The sequence below is a fragment of the Venturia canescens genome, chromosome 7, assembly GCF_019457755.1.
Source record: "Venturia canescens isolate UGA chromosome 7, ASM1945775v1, whole genome shotgun sequence".
NCBI lineage: Eukaryota > Metazoa > Arthropoda > Insecta > Hymenoptera > Ichneumonidae > Venturia > Venturia canescens.
Genome location: NC_057427.1, coordinates 18,584,144 through 18,603,637, shown reverse-complemented (window position 1 = coordinate 18,603,637; position 19,494 = coordinate 18,584,144). Strand labels below are relative to the sequence as shown.

Sequence of the window (19,494 nt, the reverse complement as noted above, 5' to 3'; positions counted from 1 at the left end):
GCTGGTTACCTTTTACCTGCCATGTCAGAGCATCAGTTGTCGGTTATCTCTGGCACCTGTGAGATCGCGAGGCGAATCGCTAATTGTTCTTACCCGGCGGATTCGCGCCCGCCGCGCGCGGATTTCCTCGTCACGGTGCAAGACATAAGGGTTGTACGATCGGACCCATTAGCGAATTACTTTTCCTCCCGATTTTATTTTATATCGCATCCACTCTCATTCTGATGTATCTCTTCCTGTACTCTGGTTTATTCATCGAACTTTCGAATAAATTGTGAAACTTTTTCTGAATCGTTTGTTTTGTATCGGTTACATTTTTTTTTGTCGCGTTATGAATTGTTACTCTTCCTCAAGGATCCCCCCCCTCTACCTTTTGTACCTCAGCTGACCTGAGTAGTCGAACCATCCTCGGTCACTTGTTTCCCTCGTGCACTCTACACTTTGATTTTACATTACGTTCCCATCGTGAGATCCGACAAAATTCAAGTCGATTCATTCGGCGGTACTTCGTACCTGGCGCCCAGTCCATTCTCGTAGTCGGAGAGTAGAGCGAGGCGAGGTGAGTGAGCCGGGAAGGGACGAATCGTACCTCCCCGGGAAAAATTCGTTACAGTATAAATACTCTTTCCTCGCTCAGTCTTTCTAAAATGGCGGTTTTTTCAAAACAGCATGATGTAAATTTGCGTGATTTTTTTCCCGAAAATCTCAACGTAACAAAGAAATGTTACAGAACAAAAAGTATTGAGCGTCATCTAAAGAATCCGTCTAATTTTTATCAAAAATTTTCTAGCTATTTTTGTATTTTTTTGGAAAATTTTTTAAAATTCTGAAAATAGTCACACATATTTTTTGGATGATTCTCAACAATTTTTGTTATATCAAATTTTTTTTTAAAGTTGAAACTTTTTGAAAAAAAATTATTTTCCATCGCACAATAAATAGGTTTATAATTTTGTTCTCAAAAAGTTTCAGCTTTAAAAAAAATGTTACATAACAAAAATTGTTTGAGAATCATCCTAAGAATGCGTGTGAATCTTTTCAGAGCTTTTAAAATTTTACAAAACATCGAAATTGAAAAATAAAAAAATAGCTAGAAAAATTTTGAAAAAAATCACACGTATTCTTTAGACGATTCTCTATACTTTTTGTTGTGGAACATTTCTTTGTTATGTTGAGACTTTCGAGAAAAAAAATCATGCAAATTTTCATCATGCTGTTTTGCGAAAACCGCCATTTTGCAAAAATCGAGTGAGAAAAAAGTGTTCATCACCAGTGTTCTGTAAAGGTCAGTCATTGAGAACACTTTTGCTGGCGATAGTATGATTATTTGAGTACAGCGACAGTAACGGGAATCGATTTAAAGAAAAAAAAACGTCAAAAATTCTTGACTTTTCAATTCAAAACGCAAAAATAATGAAGATTTTTATTTAATTTTACAAAATAAATGCCATATTCTGAAAAAGCACCCTGAGAAACTTGCTATGCCAGATTTTGAAGATTTTATTTTTTGTTCCTCATTTAAAACTGATGTGTACTTGAAATTGAGTGTCCAAAATTGTTATTTTGCGCATTAATGGGTTAATATGGTGATGCTATACAACATTTTGAGGGTAGGAGTATTGGAAATTTTTTCCGTGTAGCAACATGCTTGTGAAGTAATTTCTGAAAATTTTAAGATTTTCCAAACGTATTGAGGTCCATAGTAAAATCGTGACTACAAACGCAGAAAAATTCCATGTATCATAAACGAAAAACTTCAACTCCCATGGTCGAGGGTTAAGCATTGTTTTAAAAATATGAAAAAATTACAGCATTCTTTTTATGTATTTCGAACCGATTTAGGGCGCAGAAACGGTAAAATTTTGATCCCAAATAACAATGACCCTAGTGTGCATGAATATACCTAAACCAACTTGCATGTTCAATAAAACGATTTTTATTTTCAAAAAAAAAAACTGATTTGGCTTAAGGGGGTCACCCCCCGTGGGAGCCGCATTTTTTGGCGTTTTTCCCCGATTTTTTTTGCGGCAAGGATAAAAAATATAGACTTTTGAAATTTGAAGGTTTCATTCAATGGTATTCAACTCTATGGTAGAATTTTCTAACTCTGATATTTCGGGTTTATTCGGTGTAAAACTACTTCAAAGGAAACCATCTGCATGGTCTCCACGATTCCGGAGGTTCCGTTTATCTGCGATTAAAAAACCAAGGAGCGTTTTGACTTGTAAAGCAGTGGCTATCACCTGAACGTACAGAATCATACAGAAATATTAAAAATTGAAGGATTATTGAGCTATGCAACTTTTTGGAAAATTTAAATCAGGTGTTTCAAAACGGACAAATCTTTCAATTTTTCATATTTCTGTATGATTTTGATTCAGGTAATAACCACTGCTTTACAAATCAAAACACTCCTTTGTTTTTTGATCTCAGATAAACCGATCCCCCGGAATCGTGAAGACTATGAAGAAACATATGGGTTCCTGTGGTGGGCCGGACAAGTACTTTTAGCACATATTCAAACATAATTTGTACCGACACGAAATCGACGTCGAATATTGTAAATACCAAGGGATCCTGAAAGTCTGAGAAGAATCGATTTTCTTCTAAGTCTCTGCCACCATAGAGTAACAAATGACTTTTACCTTTGATGCGATTTTTTGGTAACTTTTTGATTCACTAGAACTTTTTGAAGTTCCAGATGCTTCCCGTAGGAATGAATTTCTCACGTTCTATTTGAATTTTTTTTCCTTACAATATAATTACGGATTTGTATTTTTTCTAAATATAATGTTTTTTTCATGATTTGCGAAAGCTTTTCTTAATTGTGTTGAAATTATTTACAGTTGGTTTCGTAATTTTTTTTACATATCTGTTCGGGAATTAGCGAGGCTTCGGTGCTAGCGAGCGCTCTCGGGCTCGAGTGCTCGCCCCACCGCGGGCGTCGCTAGCTTGCGGGCTCGGGAATTCGGGAAACGTGAGACAATGGGCTTTCCGTGCTCTAGTTCTCACGCTCTCGCGGGGGGTCAACACGTACTGGACAATGTGACGAATGCGTAATTCGTCACCAGAGTGCGCTGATTTCTGCGCTAAGAACCGCGAATTTGCGAATTTCGTACTTTAGCATTTCATACGGATTTGATAATTTGATCATTGAAATATTAACAAATGAGAGGAACGTGACGGACTTGGGTGACTAATATATAAGTATAGCATAAACAATAACCGCTAGTCGATAAGAAATATGAACGTATTGACTAACTCATTCTTATAGTTTACATTATAATAATCTCCATACGTTGAAATGTATCGAAATAAGGCTTTCTTTGATTTCTTATATAAATAGTTCTAGTATTCCAATACGATACTTTTACCCACTTCCATCTTATAAACATTAGGTTAGGACATATCCTTCGTCACTCTTATGCTAAGGACCTAGAATAATAAGGGCATTGTGTCATTGTGAAGCGAGCGTGTGAAACCGAGGCGTGGGTCGCGAGACCCCAGAATTCGAATGAGTGGGAGAACGAAGAACAACGTGATTGGTCCGCATATGAACGGAGCGTACGGAGTCTGCGCGTGAGAATCAAAAGATTTGTGAGACTAAAAGTCGAACGGAATAGAATTAGAGAGAACATTGTTGTCAGCCGAAGAGTCAAGATCTATATTTTCGTCAATATATTCATCAAACATTTAAATCTTTGTCTTGAGTTATTGAAGAGAAATTCGCAAGGCGAGTTTCAACTCCTTATCAATCGAACCCACCCAAAACTAAATCATTCGAAATAATAGTTACTATAATTCCCGCTCGGAGCGTTACAACAAGCAATTCGGGTGCGGTCGACGCGACGTGTGGCGCATGCCCACGGCGCGTCTTCATCGATCTCCATATTGATTGACTAGTCTAGATCCGGTCGTTCTGTAAGGTGGTACCTTTATGTTGAGGTATCATCATTATTATTTCTCCCACTATGTACTTACGAATTCTGCGGAATTCGTAAACATTCACGATGACGACGGCCGAACGAGGCAAGAGGTTTCGAGATAGTTAGTTGTTACCGTGCTCGCAAACTGACGAGTTCAACATGTGAAATATATACATACACGTGAATGACACTAGTCTCGTCTAATTTTCTATCCTTACATCTCAGAAGTGGGATCGACTCGAAGCCGAGTTGATAAAGTACGTAAAATCTTGGTCGATTGTCGTTCATTTTCACGGAAAAGAAAAAATATGAAATTCGTGGGAGTCGAGCGAGCTACGTGTGAACAACGAAAAGTTGAGTAAGTCGTTGTATCGTAGTATAAAAGCTGTGTGCTAAAAGCTGTGTGCTAAAAGCTGTGTGCTAAAAAGCTGTGTGCTAAAAGCTGTGTGCTAAAAAGCTGTGTGCTAAAAAGCTGTGTGCTAAAAGCTGTGTGCTAAAAGCTGTGTGCTAAAGCTGTGTGCTAAAAGCTGTGTGCTAATATCTCGAGAACGTTTCGCGGTCGTCGTTTATAAATTCTGGTGAAAAACCCGTGAAATGATAAGAGGAACCGTACCGAGTCTATCAAGATATTCAAAATCTCTGTTAGTTATAAGAAATCTGCTATAACATTGGTGAAAACAAAAGGTGTTTTCGTGAAAAACAGTTTAGCCGCATTATTCTGGACAGTGTCGGATTCACGCTATGAAAACAAAATATAGTACGCAGAAACTGTGAGAGACTAACGAATACTCGTTTACATTCTGTTCGTCGTCGTATCGTCCGCATCATTACAGAATATTGGAAATCGAAATATGGATCCACATAAATTGACCGTTCCGACGCTCAAGGAAATTCTTGCAAAAAATGGTTTGAAGATAACAGGATCAAAGACGGAATTGGTAAACAGACTGATGGAAGCCGATCCGAGAGGTACCTGGCTTGAGCAACTAGGAGCGGGGAATGGTGGTTTGGGCTCAGGAGAAACAATAGAGGGAGGGAACGATAACGAGACTTATGTTGACGCGCAGTCGAATGATTTAGCAGAAAAGCATCGTGAATTTCTAGAAAGAGAATTGGAAATCGCACGTAGAGAGGCGGCGCTTATGGCACGAGAATTGGATATCGCGAAAAGAGAAAACGAACTTTTACGCGAACAATCGCGCTTGTCTGAACGTCGTTCACCCATGGTTGGTAGCTCATCAGATCCTCCCCGAATGCAGAATCCAGTTTTTCACAACCAACCTCGATCCGACTGTAGTGTCACGAAAATTCGTGATCTACTTCCTGAGTTCGATGGCAAAGGTGATTCCTTCAATAATTGGGAAAAACAAGTGAGGTTGTTAAAGAACACGTATAATCTTGACGAAAATTCGACGAGAATTTTGATCGCATCCAAACTAAAAGAGAAAGCTCAAAGATGGTTCCATTCAAAGCCGGATTTCATTGAGATGGACGTTGATCAGTTAATGAGCGAACTAAAACAAATGTTTGGTGCTTCTGTGGACCGTGTGACTCGTCGTCGTCAATTCGAAACGCGAATTTGGAAACCAGATGAGACATTCAGTTATTACGTTCACGAGAAAATGATATTAGCTAATAAAATTTCGGTTGACAGCGAAGAAATCGTGGAACACACCGTTGAGGGTATTCCGGTTGTGAGTCTGAGAAATCAAGCTCATATGCAGAGGTTCAACACGGTAGACGAACTACTTAGAGGGTTTGAAAAAATCTCCATTCGTCAAGACCCGTCCAAGTCAACTGTGAATCGTCAGAAAAAACCTGCGAACGATGATCAACGAGTGATTATACGGTGTTACAACTGTAACATGACCGGCCACTTGGTCACGGTGTGCAAACAACCGTCGAAGGACAAGGCTTGTTTCAAGTGTAATGAGATCGGTCATTTTTCGAAAGATTGCCCATCAAGTTCTGCGCCGGTAGATAAGAAGAAAAACGAAATACACTCAATAGACTCGGCGGTTAGGGAAATAATGAATATTGACGTTGTAAACACGAATCATACGAGCGATATATTAGAAATAAACGCTGCCCTGTCGCCGGAGATACAAGAAGCTGTTCGTGAAATTTTTGAGACTGATTATGTAGAACCAGAGCGTCCAGAAGTTCCTAAGATCCAAGCAGAATTAACTCTAACATTAAAAGATCAGAATCCTTTTCATTTTGCACCGCGTCGTCTTTCTTTTGCAGAAAAAAATGCGTTGGGGGTAATTTTGGATAAGCTACTAGCAAATGGTGTTATTCGAAAAAGTAATTCTGACTATGCATCGCCCATAGTCCTCGTAAAGAAAAAAACTGGAGATCTCAGACTCTGTGTTGACTACCGAACACTAAACAAACTTATAGCACGTGATAATTATCCCCTGCCTTTGATCGAAGACCTGATTGACGCTCTGAGTGGGAAAAGATTTTTCAGTCTACTCGATTTACGAGACGGGTTTCATCATGTGTTGATAGCCGAAAAATCAATAAAGTATACGGCGTTCGTAACCCCTCTCGGTCAATTCGAGTATTGTAAGATGCCTTTTGGTCTAAAAACGGCCCCATCGAAATTTCAAAGGCATATAAACGAGGTTTTGGCTGATCTAATAAAGGCGAGAGAAATTGTTGCCTACATGGACGATTTTTTGGTCGCGACTGAATCTGTTGATGAGCACTTAAGTGTTCTTAAAAAGACCTTCAAACTACTGGTCGAAAATAAACTCGAATTACGCATAGATAAATGCAAGTTTTTACAAACAGAAATCGATTATCTGGGCTACCACATTTCTGAAAAAGGGGTTAGTCCAACGAGCGACGGAGTTGCAGCAATAGCACAGTTCCCGATACCGCGTAATCTCCGTGCTGTTCAATCATTTCTTGGCATGTGTGCATATTTTAGAAAATTTGTACACAATTTTTCAATAATTGCAGCTCCAATGTATCAACTTTTGAAAAAGAATGTTGAGTTCAAATTCGGAAAAGAAGAACTAGAGTCGTTCGAAACGCTCAAAAGAGCACTCATAAGTGTGCCCGTGGTTGCCCTGTACAGCCCACTAGACGAAACTGAATTACACACGGATGCAAGCTCACTGGGGTTTGGCGCGATATTGATGCAACGAAAGTCCGATAATTGTTTTCACCCAATTTTGTACTTCTCAAAACGAGCAAGTGAAGCAGAGAGCAAATTGCATAGCTTTGAGTTGGAAACTCTAGCGATAATATACGCACTACGTAGATTTAGAATATATCTCCATGGCGTCGAATTTAAAGTCGTAACGGACTGCAACTCGGTCGCTCAAACTCTGAAAAAAAGGACGTAAATCCTCGAATAGCGCGTTGGGTTTTAGAGCTCGAAAATTATCAGTATCGAATTGAGCATCGAAAGGGAAGTCGCATGAAACATGTAGACGCACTGAGTCGCGAGCATAATCTGGTTCATGTAGTTGAAGATAATTCGATGGAGCTCAACCTCGTTTGCAGCCAAAATACAGACCCAAAAATCGTGTTGATCAAGAGTCAACTCGAGAAATCAGAAAATAGTTCGTTCGAAATGATAACCGGCGTGATATATAAGAAAGGGGACGGTGGAGTAGTGTTTTATGTGCCGGAGTCGATGGAAAATAGTGTCATCCACCGATATCACGACGGTATGGGACACTTGAGTCCGGAAAAGGTCTGTTCCGCTTTGAAACAAAATTATTGGTTTCCCAAAATGACGGATAAGGTTAAAATGTACGTAAGTAGATGTCTGAAATGTTTAGCTTTCTCGCCGTGCACGGGGAAGTACGAAGGGGTCATAGTAGTAGAGCTATGCCGCTTCCGCACCATGTAGGAATCTACCTTACCGACCGTCGGTAAAGTAGATTCCCTGCTCAAACCCAAACAAACCCAAACGGTCGGTAATAAAGATGGCCGCCCAAACCCGAACAGCCGGTAATAAAGATGGCCGCCCAAACCCAACCAAACCCAAACAAACCCAAACATCGAACTGAGCTCTAACCCAAACAAACCCAAACAAACCCAAACATGTGATCGAACTTAGCTCTAACCCAAACAAACCCAAACATGTGATCGAACTGAGCTCTAACCCAAACAAACCCAAACAGACCCAAACATGTGATCGAACTGAGCTCTAACCCAAACAAACCCAAACAAACCCAAACATACCCAAACAGACCCAAACAAACCCAAACATCGAACTGAGCTCTAACCCAAACAAACCCAAACATGTGATCGAACTGAGCTCTAACCCAAACATCGAACTGAGCTCTAACCCAAACAAACCCAAACATCGCACTGATTCAAAGTCCGCGCGCCGTATAGTTCGCGTAAATGCCGATAGATGGACCCAAACGGCCGGTAATAAAGATGGCCTCCTAAACGGTCGGTAATAAAGATGGCCTCCCAAACGGTCGGTAAAAAGGATGACCTCTCTAACCCAAACATCGAACTGAGCCCAAACAAACCTCGAACGGATTCAAAGTCCGCGCGCCGTAAAGTTCGCGCCGATGGCGATTTGGATAGTGGAGATCTCGTGTGCGGATACAAGTCGGCAACCCCGAGCGGAATTGTTAACTAGCGAAATAGTTAAAGTTAACTATCGGAATAGTTAAATATCGGAATAGTTAAATATCGGGATAGTTAAATATCGGGATAGTTATTGAGTAAGATCACGGACACACAATTATAAAAAAGATTTTTTTATTCACTTAAGGTAGATACTGTATGAGCGAAAACAAAGATTTGTTTTTGAAACCGAACTATGTCATTTTACATGATATTATGCGTGTTCTCAATTAATTTGAAGAATATTGACCATTTTATAACGGAGATATGATTATTCGAAATTCTTTCGTTTTGCACGGAAACACATAGGGAAACCAAAATATTTGTAAATAAGAGGACTTTTCAAGCACTTTACAGAAAAGATTTCATGTCAGAAATATTTTTATTATATTAGTTGTTATATGAGAAACACGGTGTGAAAAAAAAACGTATGTTCACCATCGGGTAAATGAGATATTCGAGTATAAAGTACGTAGAGTGCCAGTAAAAGGTTCGTTCCGACTAGTCGACCATTGAAATTTGGCAACAGCGCTTTCATAGGAGAGACGACTCATAACCTCATTTCGGGCGGTCATTTTGAATAATTTTTATGAATATTTTCCATTGCAGTAGGTGAAGTACCCAATTATATACATGATACTACATGAATACGGGTGGGGCTCAAAAGTTCGAACGCCTAAAATAGCGAACAGGCATTCTGTATATCTATATATGCATATATAGATATACAGAACGCCTGTTCGCTATTCTAGGCCTTCTAACTTTTGAGCCCCATCCGAAGTGTAATAGGAAAAAGGAAATTAATGAAGAACTTTGATTACGGTTTATCAAATAATTTTTTTATTTGTGTTGTAATATTTTCAATAACTTTTTTATTTTTTGTTACACGAGGGCAGCCAGAAACATCTGATGCCAAGAGGACTTTTATAGCTTCTTCACCACCTTCGGAAAAAGATTTTTTCAAGTGCTCGATTGACAGCCCAGCTTTAGCCATTTTTGTTTTCATTCCCATAGAAATTCCTTCAGTAATGCACTCAAAACTACTTTTATTTAATTTTATTTTTGCAGTTTGCGCCTCAGCAAAAAGAATGGTGTTAATTGTTTTTGTTTCGGCTCGCAGTTCTTCGTTAGTAATGCCTGAAACTCGAACTATTTCCTCCAACATTCTTACGTCGACAGCTCCATTATGGGATCCAGTAGAAGCAGATTCTCCTATTAAATCTTCGGCCAAAGTTGATAATCGGAAGGACTGCTTCAATTTAACCCTTTCCGGAAGCTTTTTTCTTAACGCCGGCAGGCTATCACAAAAACCGTAAACGATTTTTTGAAGCTCTGACAAAAATCCAAGACTCTGTACTTCTCCAAGTAGCTTGGGTGTGTCGAATCTATGGCCATTATGAGCTACGAGTATTACTGGACCTGGCATCAAAAAGTTTAGAAATCGCTGCATTGCAATTCTTCGTGGTACGGTCGCTAATTGCTGTCCGTGTAAATGCAATTCACCACCTTCAACAGTCAACCCTAAAATAATCAAAATTTTGTTTAAAAATAAGTAAAATTCAATACCAATGCCGACAAAAATCATTAACGAAAAATTCATACCAGTAATGATAGATGCCGCTCGAGAAATGTCGTTACTTGGGAGAATATATTCATTAAATTCATCGGAACCACGTTTTGCTGATATTTGAATTATTTCAGAGGACTTGTTGAGGCCCGTTGTTTCAAGGTCAAAATATATAAAGGTGCTTCCATTGGGGATTACTTCGTTTCGTAGAGGTACACAATCGTCAACGTCAACGACTGCGCTCAGCCCGCATCCAGATGAATAAGTAATGCCTTCTTTATTTTCAGCGCTGTTATTTGTTCTCTGTCGAGCCTGGAATAATTGTCGTCGTCTCCTTTTAGCTGGGATTGTCTTCGAAAATTCATTCATGGCTTTCCGCTTCTCGTCTTTTTTTTTCGAAATTCTTCAGTATTCTTCCCTGGAGAGATGTCAAGTTGCTTGTGGATATTAACGACGTAACCAGTTCCATAATTTTTCTGGCAAACGGCAGCAGCAACACGAAAATCATTCGATTCAGATCCTCCGTAATGTCGAGATTTTGGAGCTTTACTCGCGACAATTGTATGAAAAGCTTCGTTAGCTTGGGTGGAGCCACATGGTGCGAGTTTTTCGGCATTGGCGACGAATTTGTTGAAGATCGTTATTAGCGTGGCCTTCATTTGCGGATCTGTAAGACCTTTTCCTCCCGGTAACAACTTGTGTTTGAACTTAGCCGGATCATCTTTGTACTTGCACCATGTTCTGCTACAGTTGTCGTGATCATCAAAAGCATGCGGGACAATTGTAAGAAGACCCGCTCTCACATTTTCAACGTTGTTCTTATTTTTTTTTAATACGCAACCGAAACAATATTTCATATAAGCGATGACTTGACTGGGAATTCGTATACTCCACATATCTTTAGAGAGAGTGCACGTCGCATGATTTATATCCGATTCTTTTTCGATGCGATGTTCTGCTTCACGTCGTACATTGGCAATAGTAGACGAATCGTCGTCCCCAATAATTGTGCTAATTTGAACACGCTCTTCTTTCAACATCGGATTTTTAGTAATAATTTCAACTGCTATTTGTGGCTCCATCGATTTAGAACTGCCTGAGTGATTAACTCTACAATCGTGATCAGTCCGATTATGCCCTTTTTGACAAAGAACGCAGCGTTTATTTCGTGTAGCGTATCCCACAACCTTGCCGCTCAAAGACCCAATTGCAATTCCGTGTCCTGTAACGACCAAAATAGCAATATAGAATCTAATCTTCATTCTGGAATTCTCATAACGAGATTGAAATGTCACGTCAAAAAACACCTGTGGAGCTATTGTAAGAGCGACCGGACCCTTTTTTTTGCCAACCGACATCAAACGAAACTTTTATCTTCGTTGGAGAACGTGGAACTTCTTTCAGATCATGTTGCCTTTCATTATGCTCTTCCGCATTGTCGAAACTGTGGGAAAAAATTCGTGTAGAGGGAATGTGCAGAAAATTATTTTAAAAAGCGAGACAGTGTTGAAAATAGTAAATCAAGCCACATGCGCAGTTCACACGCCTCGCATATTATTTTCAAAAGCAAATATCAAGCACATATAAATTCCAATAGTACCAAATGTCACCACAATAATCAGTGTTAATACTGTTAATAAAATAATTTGCGATTTGTAACCCGTGCTTAAGTAACAGAGATAAGAATATGTTGCCACAACCGCCGTCTTTATATGCTGAAAAAATAGTCGTCAAAATAACCATTCCGAACGAGCAAGTAAAATCGGGTCCACTCCAAAATATAGTTACATCAAAATACAGCCCAGCGTGGAAAATAAAAACTGAAACAAAAATAGAGCACTCTTTCTTTCTGAATATTACTTGTAGTTTCTCGATGTATCGTTCATCTATCCAGAAGTCGCAGAGCGGCAATCTAAAAACACAGAAACTCAGTTATTTATAACAATAGAAAAAGGTGTTGATTAGCGTATTCATAAAAAAAATCATCAAATTCTATCAATGACATAAATTACGACATGAAAAGGATAATTAACAGCTTGATACTTTATGCATAAATTTTAAATATTTCATTAATGTTAAGTATTTAAGGGGCCATAAAATTGTATTTTGTACAAAACAAACACTGTTATCCTACCATTCTGTTTGGGATAATTTTTTTTCCTGTCGTAAGGCATTTCTGCAGCTTTCTTTTGCAGTCTTCTCAATCGCTTTCCCTACGTATCGCTCATGACGTTTGATTGTACCATCATCAATGGGTGGTACATTCAATTCGGAAAGAATGGTATTCAAGTGAGTTGCACCAATTCCACCATCCAGTATACCTAAGAATAGATTTTTCAAAACATAATGAATTTTAAAAAAGGTTTTTTTGTGTGCATTCTGTAGTCGGTTTGAATCAAATATGAATTTTAGGTTATAAACTTACCAATAGCAGCTTTTACGTTTACAACGTATTGTCTGGCACCGGTATCGCTTCGAAAAATCCATTTTGATGTATGCACGTCTCGAAGAATCAAACATACATGACATCGTATTTTAAAAACACTCGCGAGACCGATTTTTGCTTCATCAGCTATGTACCGAAACGACAGTGGTACGTTGCACTCACGACACCACATTTCACAACCCAAAACACCAATGTCAATGATACGACGTCCCTCAGGCACTTCATATGGAAACTCCTCTTGCACTTTTCTCCGTTTGCAGGCAGCAACTAAATTTTCTTTCCACTTTTCTTTTCTTTTTGTCGAGAATTGGCCTTGTTTATCACGCACACGCGGTTCAGGCGTCGCCATTTTTTGAATACTGAGCGTTCGGGGACAACGCTATTCGTGAAGTGTTAAACGACATTACCAACTAGTGAATATTCCAACGTTGCCAAATCGCGCAAGCAACTTTATATTCATTCGTGAAGCTTTATTTTCGGCGATTTCAACAGTTGGCAATAGCAAAAATGAGAATTTTTTATTAGTTATTCCTCTAAGATTTGACTAATAAACCAACATTAAGATATTTTTTTGAAAACAATAAAGTCTCTGGAGCTCGTATATACTACATTTACATTTTTTACGGATTTATAGAATTTTTTTTTCACGGACTGTGATTTGACTCCACTGGATTACAGTAGTTACCTTAATCGAGTTTACAAAGTTTACATTCTCTTTTGAGTGGCGCGAACAATTTTTCCATTGTATGCTCTCGGCATCGTCGACACTCGGCAACTTCAGGATCCATTTTGAGGGACTCGGGCAATTTTTCCCAGGCAGCATCGACGCTGTACGCGGCGAAGGTCACGATGAATTCCTTGGGCAGCTGGGCGATGTCGGCGGTTGAGAGAGGTTCGCCCCGATGACACAGCTTCAATGACCTCCCCAGAGAGGGTCGCGACTCGTGAAGGTAGATCCGCAACAGTAGAACGTTTCGCAGTGCGCAATGGGGTGAATCGTGGTGGGGGCATGCTGCAGCGAGTTTGCACGAGGTCCTGAGCGACGGGCAGTCCACTACGTCACGCGCGTTGAACCCGAATTGTTCGAGCCACCGTTGTTTCTGCTCACCCTTCACGTAGACGGTGCTCGCGTCGCGTAGAACCGAGCGAAGCACGTTCTCGACCTCGTCGTAGGGTACGTCACCGGCGCTCCAGCGCAGACGATGATAGTTGCGTTCGAGCCAGAGATTTACACCCTTGTACCTGGCGGGAATCTCGCTCCACGGCGTCGGTGGTTGGAACAGGAAGACCAGCGGGTAGTCGGGCGAGTTGAGTGGAGCGACGGCCAATTCTTTGACTATGAAGTTGTGGTACTGGAAGCCCTGCACGTCCACGAGGTACTCCATGACGAATGCCGAGCACTCCGCTCGGCCGCCCGCATTTTATAGGAGGATCCCCACTCCTCAGTCATCCCCACTACAGACGTTTCCTAACGTCGCCACTTATGGGATTGTAGTCTACGATGCGATCGTGCAAGATGAGGCAATAGGCAGTGGTTCCCGCGGGAAAATTCGAATCGGCCTCGAGTTCGATACGGACGTCGACCGGCGCCATCTTGAGGGTATCGTTCTGTTTCGAACAGTCGATCACGATGATTGGCGCATGCGCGATGAAGTCACCCTTCGTCAGCAGGGGTTCGGCATCCTTCTCGTTGTAGTACGCGCTTTGGAAGTTGGAGTACATCTCGTACAATTGCCCGTACTGGTTGCGTTGCACGTCGAGATTGAGATTGCCGTAAGGGTAGCACTGCGAGTTGAGGAACAGTTTGACGTTGGTAATGCCGCAGTGATCGAAGCGGCTAGCGTTTGCCGTTCGAGTGGCTTTTCGATTCGTCTGGAAGGCGAGAATGACGAAACGCGGTTTCTCCAGCTGATTCGACGTCTTCACCGTCCAAACGTGTTTGGTCGTGCTCGGGAGCGCGGGATATTCGAACAATTCCCAGATGCGAAAACTCATGACTATGTCCTTGTCAATGCGACTGAGCAGCTGAATTTTGCGCTTGTCCGCCAGCATCACGTAAGGCATCAACCACTCGATTCTCGTGATTTCGATCTTGTAATTCTCGAAGGTGCCGTTCTCGATGGCCGTTTGAAGAATCGCATTCATGTCGTGCCTCGATCGCGTGAGAATGAGCTCGTGCTTCGCGTTGATGACGATCTTGCGATAATCCTCGGCGAAACCTAGGATCATGGCGAGTGGGATGCATACGTCGAAGTATCCTCCGGCGTTGTTCAGCTGTTGAGCCTCCGCAACGTCGAGCCAGCCGGAGTTTTCAAGCATGGCCGTCTGACTGGGACTGAAGGAGGCGTATCCCTTCATGAGACTGGACAAACCCACATTTTTGCTTCGATCGATCTCGATGGCATTGATCTCGTAACGAATTTCCTCGAACAGATGCAAGATGGCGTTGTTCACCAATTGTGTGGCCGTTACGGCATTTCCATCGGCTTTGCTGAGTCTACCGCAGATGTGCAGCGAGCTTCGGGCTGGTAGGACGCAGAGGTCCTGATGTTGGATGGATATGCGAATCTCGTCGCTGTTGGCGAAGCCCGACGAAGTGTAGGGTTGATGCGCGTGAATCTCGTAATGCGTGACGGACTCGTCGAATACGACGGGCGAATGAACGTCCAAAGCCTCTTCCATTCCAGCAGCAAAATATCACGCAAGTTAATTTCTTCCACCACCGCCGATGACTCGAAGGCCGAGACTCCGCAGGAACTGAATGTTGCGACGTGTTAGCGTTTTCGACACTCCTCGCCGACTGATGCTTGGACGATGTGGTGTCGCTCTTTTATAGCCCGGAGTGGTTCTGCTGTTGAAGACGATGCCCATGGTCTACTTGACTTCTCTGATATGCAGCCGGATGGTAATGATTTCGCCGCGAAAATTCACCAGTGCTCCGTCCTGATCGACGATGCGCAGTTGCAGATGATCAATGACTCGGACGGCGATCGGAAGATAAATGACTTGCGAGGGGACTTCGATGATCTTATATCCCGGTGGCACGGCCGGGAAGAACTCGTGAATCGTGTGAACCTTGTGCTCGTTGATGTACGCGCCGGACGTGATGTTGCACTCGACGCGCAATGCGTTGACCTTGAGAATAGCCACAGGCAAGTCGGAGCTGTGAGTCGTATCGGCCGACAGTACGCGTGGGGCGAAGCCCAGCAGGGGCGCGATGGAGTCGGCAGGACGAAAGTCTACGTTGTGGTCACACTTGAGCAGGCTGCGCAGCGTGTTGTTGTTGGGCTTGAGATTGAGGGAGATGCCTAGCGGTGCAAGCGCTTCCTGCAAGTACGTTGCGATGTCATCGATCTCGTAACTGCCCGTCGGCAACACGATCACTTGGTCACCCGCGTAGAACTTGTTCTTGCCGATATCGATGTTGGGTATGGAGTTGAAGGTGAGAAACTCCACCAGGCCGAGAACGTAGTTCTTGCCGGGCGAAAGCTCGATCGGTGGAAAGTATTCCGCCTCCAGCAACGACGACGTTCCCGTCAGACTGAGGGTCAATGAATCACCCATGTCGCTTCGCGTGCGACTGAGTCGATGCGGCGGCTCACAGCTGGTTATATAAGAACTTGAGGCAGAGATGGCCGCACTCGTACGTACCGAAATTCTGATATCGCGAGTGATTGTACTTGACCTCGCGGACGCCGAGGTAATCCATGAGATCGCGAGGCGGCTGCAGATCGCCGAAGCTGTCGAAGTAGCGGACGTCCTTGCCGATCTTTCGATACGCTACCCAGTGCGTCCCGGGGCCCTCCTTGTCGTCGAGATTAACGATGCCGCATTCGCGAAATCGCGGTCCGCCCCTCGGCATGGCGTTTCGCATGAATACGCCGCGAAAGTGGGGAATTTCTCGCGCGTACTTCAGCAGATCAGCGTCCGTTAGAGGGCGTTTCGGCAGACGGACTTTTTTTTTTGCATCTCCAGGCCGAAACCCTTTTTGTGGGGTTTGAGGTAGAGCCCTTTGCCTATTGCGATAGCCTCCATCGTCTCGTTGTGTCTGCGATTCTCGCGCAACTGACGCTCGGCAGCTTTGGCGCTGTTCACAGCTTTGGCAACGCCCGCAGCGCCACCTACCAGTGCCCCCGTCGCACTCAAACCGGCAAAGAGGGGAATCAGGAAGGGTAAAAATCCGCCCACTTTCTCCGGCACTGGCAGTACGCGCGGTACTAGCACTTTTCTCCTACCGCCGGCCTTCTTCACGGCAGCGCGAGCCTGCTTCAGTGCCGATCGAATGATCTCGCGAGAATTATTGCCGCTCGATCGCGAGGCAGCTTTCACAATTTGGGCGAGGGTCGCGGTCTTCCGCTTCAGGCCCATGCCGAGTTTCGATTTTGCGTTCATGGCGTTCGCCACGACGTAAGCGGTGAGCCTCTCCTTCGCACCGCAGTCCCGCGCTAACACGCGCTGCCACGCCCTGTCGGCCAACAGTCGGTCCGCAGTGTTGCGCGCTTCGACGTTCTCGCGGTTCTGCGAGTACGCGATATCGTGCTCCTTGCACGCTGCGTCCAACGGATTGATTCCCGGATCACCTCGAGCCAGTCTCTCGGCCAATTTCGTGCCAGGTCCGCAGTACTGATAGCCTGGCACGTGCAGTTCGATGGGCAGTCGGTTGATGAACTTGTTCAGGAGACCTCGTCCAGTGCGCATCACGCCGATGAATGGGGGCTGAGGGTATATAAGCGCTCTATTTATACCCCCGACGACTCAGTCATGGATTTCCGCGAGCACACGCGCAAGTTACCGGTGATGAATTTCGACGCACTCGTTGAGCAACGAGCACCGCGCACGCGTCACGGAGAGTTACTGCCCGCCAGTATACGCGCAGTCTTCTGCGGACCGTCCAACTGCGGCAAGACCAACGCGCTGCTCGCGCTCATCACGCATCCCAATGGACTGCGATTCGAGAACGTCTACGTATACTCCAAGTCGCTGAATCAACCGAAGTACGGACTGCTGGAGAAACTCCTCGCACCGCTCCGGGGTATCGAGTACTTTGCCTTCAGCGAGCACGATCAAGTCGTGTCGCCGGAGGATGCGCGACCCAATTCCATCATCGTGTTCGACGACATAGCATGCGAGAAGCAGGACAACGTCAGAGCCTTCTACTGCATGGGCCGTCACAAGAACGTCGATTGCTTCTACCTGTGTCAGTCGTACGCTCAGATTCCCAAGCACCTGGTGCGCGATAACGTCAATCTCCTGGTGATCTTTCGCCAGGACGAGATGAACCTGCGCCACGTCTACGACGATCACGTCAACACGGACATGCCGTACGCGCGGTTCAGAGACTTGTGCTCCGCCTGCTGGAACGACACCGATCACGGATTCCTCGTAATCGATAAGGAGCGCGGTAGCGGATCCGGCAGGTACAGAAAGGGCTTCGACCGTTTCGCCATAAATATATCGCGCACCGCGTGACTCCGCGCAGTACATCATGGACGGCCGAAGTGCGAGGGCCGAGAAACGAACGCTCAGCCAGCTGGAGAAGATGAGGGATGCCGTTAAACGCAAGTACGCGCTTCTGAAGGCTGACAAGCAATCGATGGAGAGGGCGCTCGACGAAACTTTCAAACCAATCGTCCAGCCGCTCGAACGTCTCGTTAATGCACATAAGAAGCCTAATGAGATGGAAAATTCCTTCAAAACGGCCTACTACGATGCGGAAGAGTGGTCGGAGCCGGCTGAATGGCCCGCAACCAAACAGAGTCCCGCAGTCGACGAATGGCTTCAACGACGCGAGGTTCGCAGCCCCGCAGTCGGCGAGAGTCCTGCAACCAAACGGAGTCCCGCAGTCGGCGAGAGTCCTGCAACCAAACGGAGTCCCGCAGTCGGTGAATGGCTTCACGAGGCTCGCAGCCCTGCAGTCGGTGAAATCAAACAGAGCCTCGCTGATCCACGCGAGGAATATTATGACGTGCTGGAGGAGGAAGTGCCGACTGTCAGCAAATATCTTCACATGCTCAACACGAATAGGAAGAAGTATCTCGACACGACTTACGGAGTTCGAAAAATGCCGGACGGTAGAACGATGATCGGAGACTCGTCCATTCGTTTCGAGACGGGGAGCATCGTCGTGGGTGATGCCAAGTACCGATCGAGCGTCGGGTTGCTCGAACTGCTCTTCCGAAAGGAGCCTGACTCTCGTCTCGTTAGCGCGGAAGACGGTAACACGTATGGGACGATTCTGCGAAGTACGAACGCCTACAGGAAACACTACAGTCCGGACGAGGATATTCGCAAGCAAAACAGCAGCAAGTACAAGAACTACGTGGCACCCTTCGTACCGCAGAAGACCGGTAGTGCCTTGCCACGATACAAGGTCGCGCGAAGGAACACGCGAATGGATTACGTGTACTGGGACGATCCGAACGAGTTGGTCGATCGTCTGCGTCTGCTGCTGGCCGAGCGATCGGCCGGCAATCCCAGTCACACCAACGAGATCGTCTCGATCATCGAGGAGTTGCGCGAGGCCGGTATCGTCATATAGTAGGCGCACGCGCGCGAGGAAGCCTCAGTCGAACAATGAGCGTCGATGTGTTCGGACGTCAATTGGGACGAATCGAGGGTGGTACGCGTGGCCCTCCAGGAGTTGGATTCAAGCTCACAACCGACGGCCAGTACGACGTCGATAACAAGAAACTGTGCAACGTCGCCGAGGCGAGTGAACCGAGTGACGCCGTTAATTTGAGTACGCTGAACAAATTGCTGCACGCTACAACTCGCCTGAGAGAGGACACCGACGAAGTGCAAGTGAACATACAGATTCTGCGGGATCAAGTGAATGAGAAGCTACGGATACTGGACGGTAACGTTGAAACGACTCTGAAGTTAGCCAAACGCAATTCTGAGGTAATCGAGACGTTGCTGCATGGAAAATGAACGTGAGAGATTGGTGGAAG

The 19,494-nt window shown here is 44.3% G+C and overlaps 2 protein-coding genes and 1 long non-coding RNA gene across 3 annotated transcripts; all 3 read right to left on the bottom strand.

The window, feature by feature from the left end:
* Nucleotides 1-9,348: 9,348 nt before the first annotated feature.
* Nucleotides 9,349-10,468, bottom strand: LOC122413476 (DNA polymerase III PolC-type-like). Its single transcript, XM_043423851.1, has 2 exons — nt 10,134-10,468; nt 9,349-10,052 (listed from the first exon to the last, which is right to left on the bottom strand). The coding sequence occupies exons 1-2, from the start codon at nt 10,465-10,467 to the stop codon at nt 9,349-9,351; spliced, it is 1,038 nt and encodes a 345-aa protein (XP_043279786.1). The 5' UTR covers nt 10,468.
* Nucleotides 10,469-11,205: 737 nt separating this feature from the next.
* On the bottom strand, nt 11,206-12,575 carry LOC122413482 (uncharacterized). The gene is made up of 4 exons (XR_006261555.1): nt 12,233-12,575; nt 11,959-12,010; nt 11,406-11,542; nt 11,206-11,320 (listed from the first exon to the last, which is right to left on the bottom strand). It is a non-coding gene; the product is annotated as an uncharacterized lncRNA (long non-coding RNA).
* A 1,424-nt stretch (nt 12,576-13,999) lies between these two features.
* Nucleotides 14,000-15,226, bottom strand: LOC122413350 (uncharacterized). The gene has a single exon (XM_043423639.1). It carries the CDS (start codon nt 15,224-15,226, stop codon nt 14,000-14,002), a length of 1,227 nt encoding a protein of 408 aa, XP_043279574.1.
* Between the last annotated feature and the right edge of the window lie 4,268 nt (nt 15,227-19,494).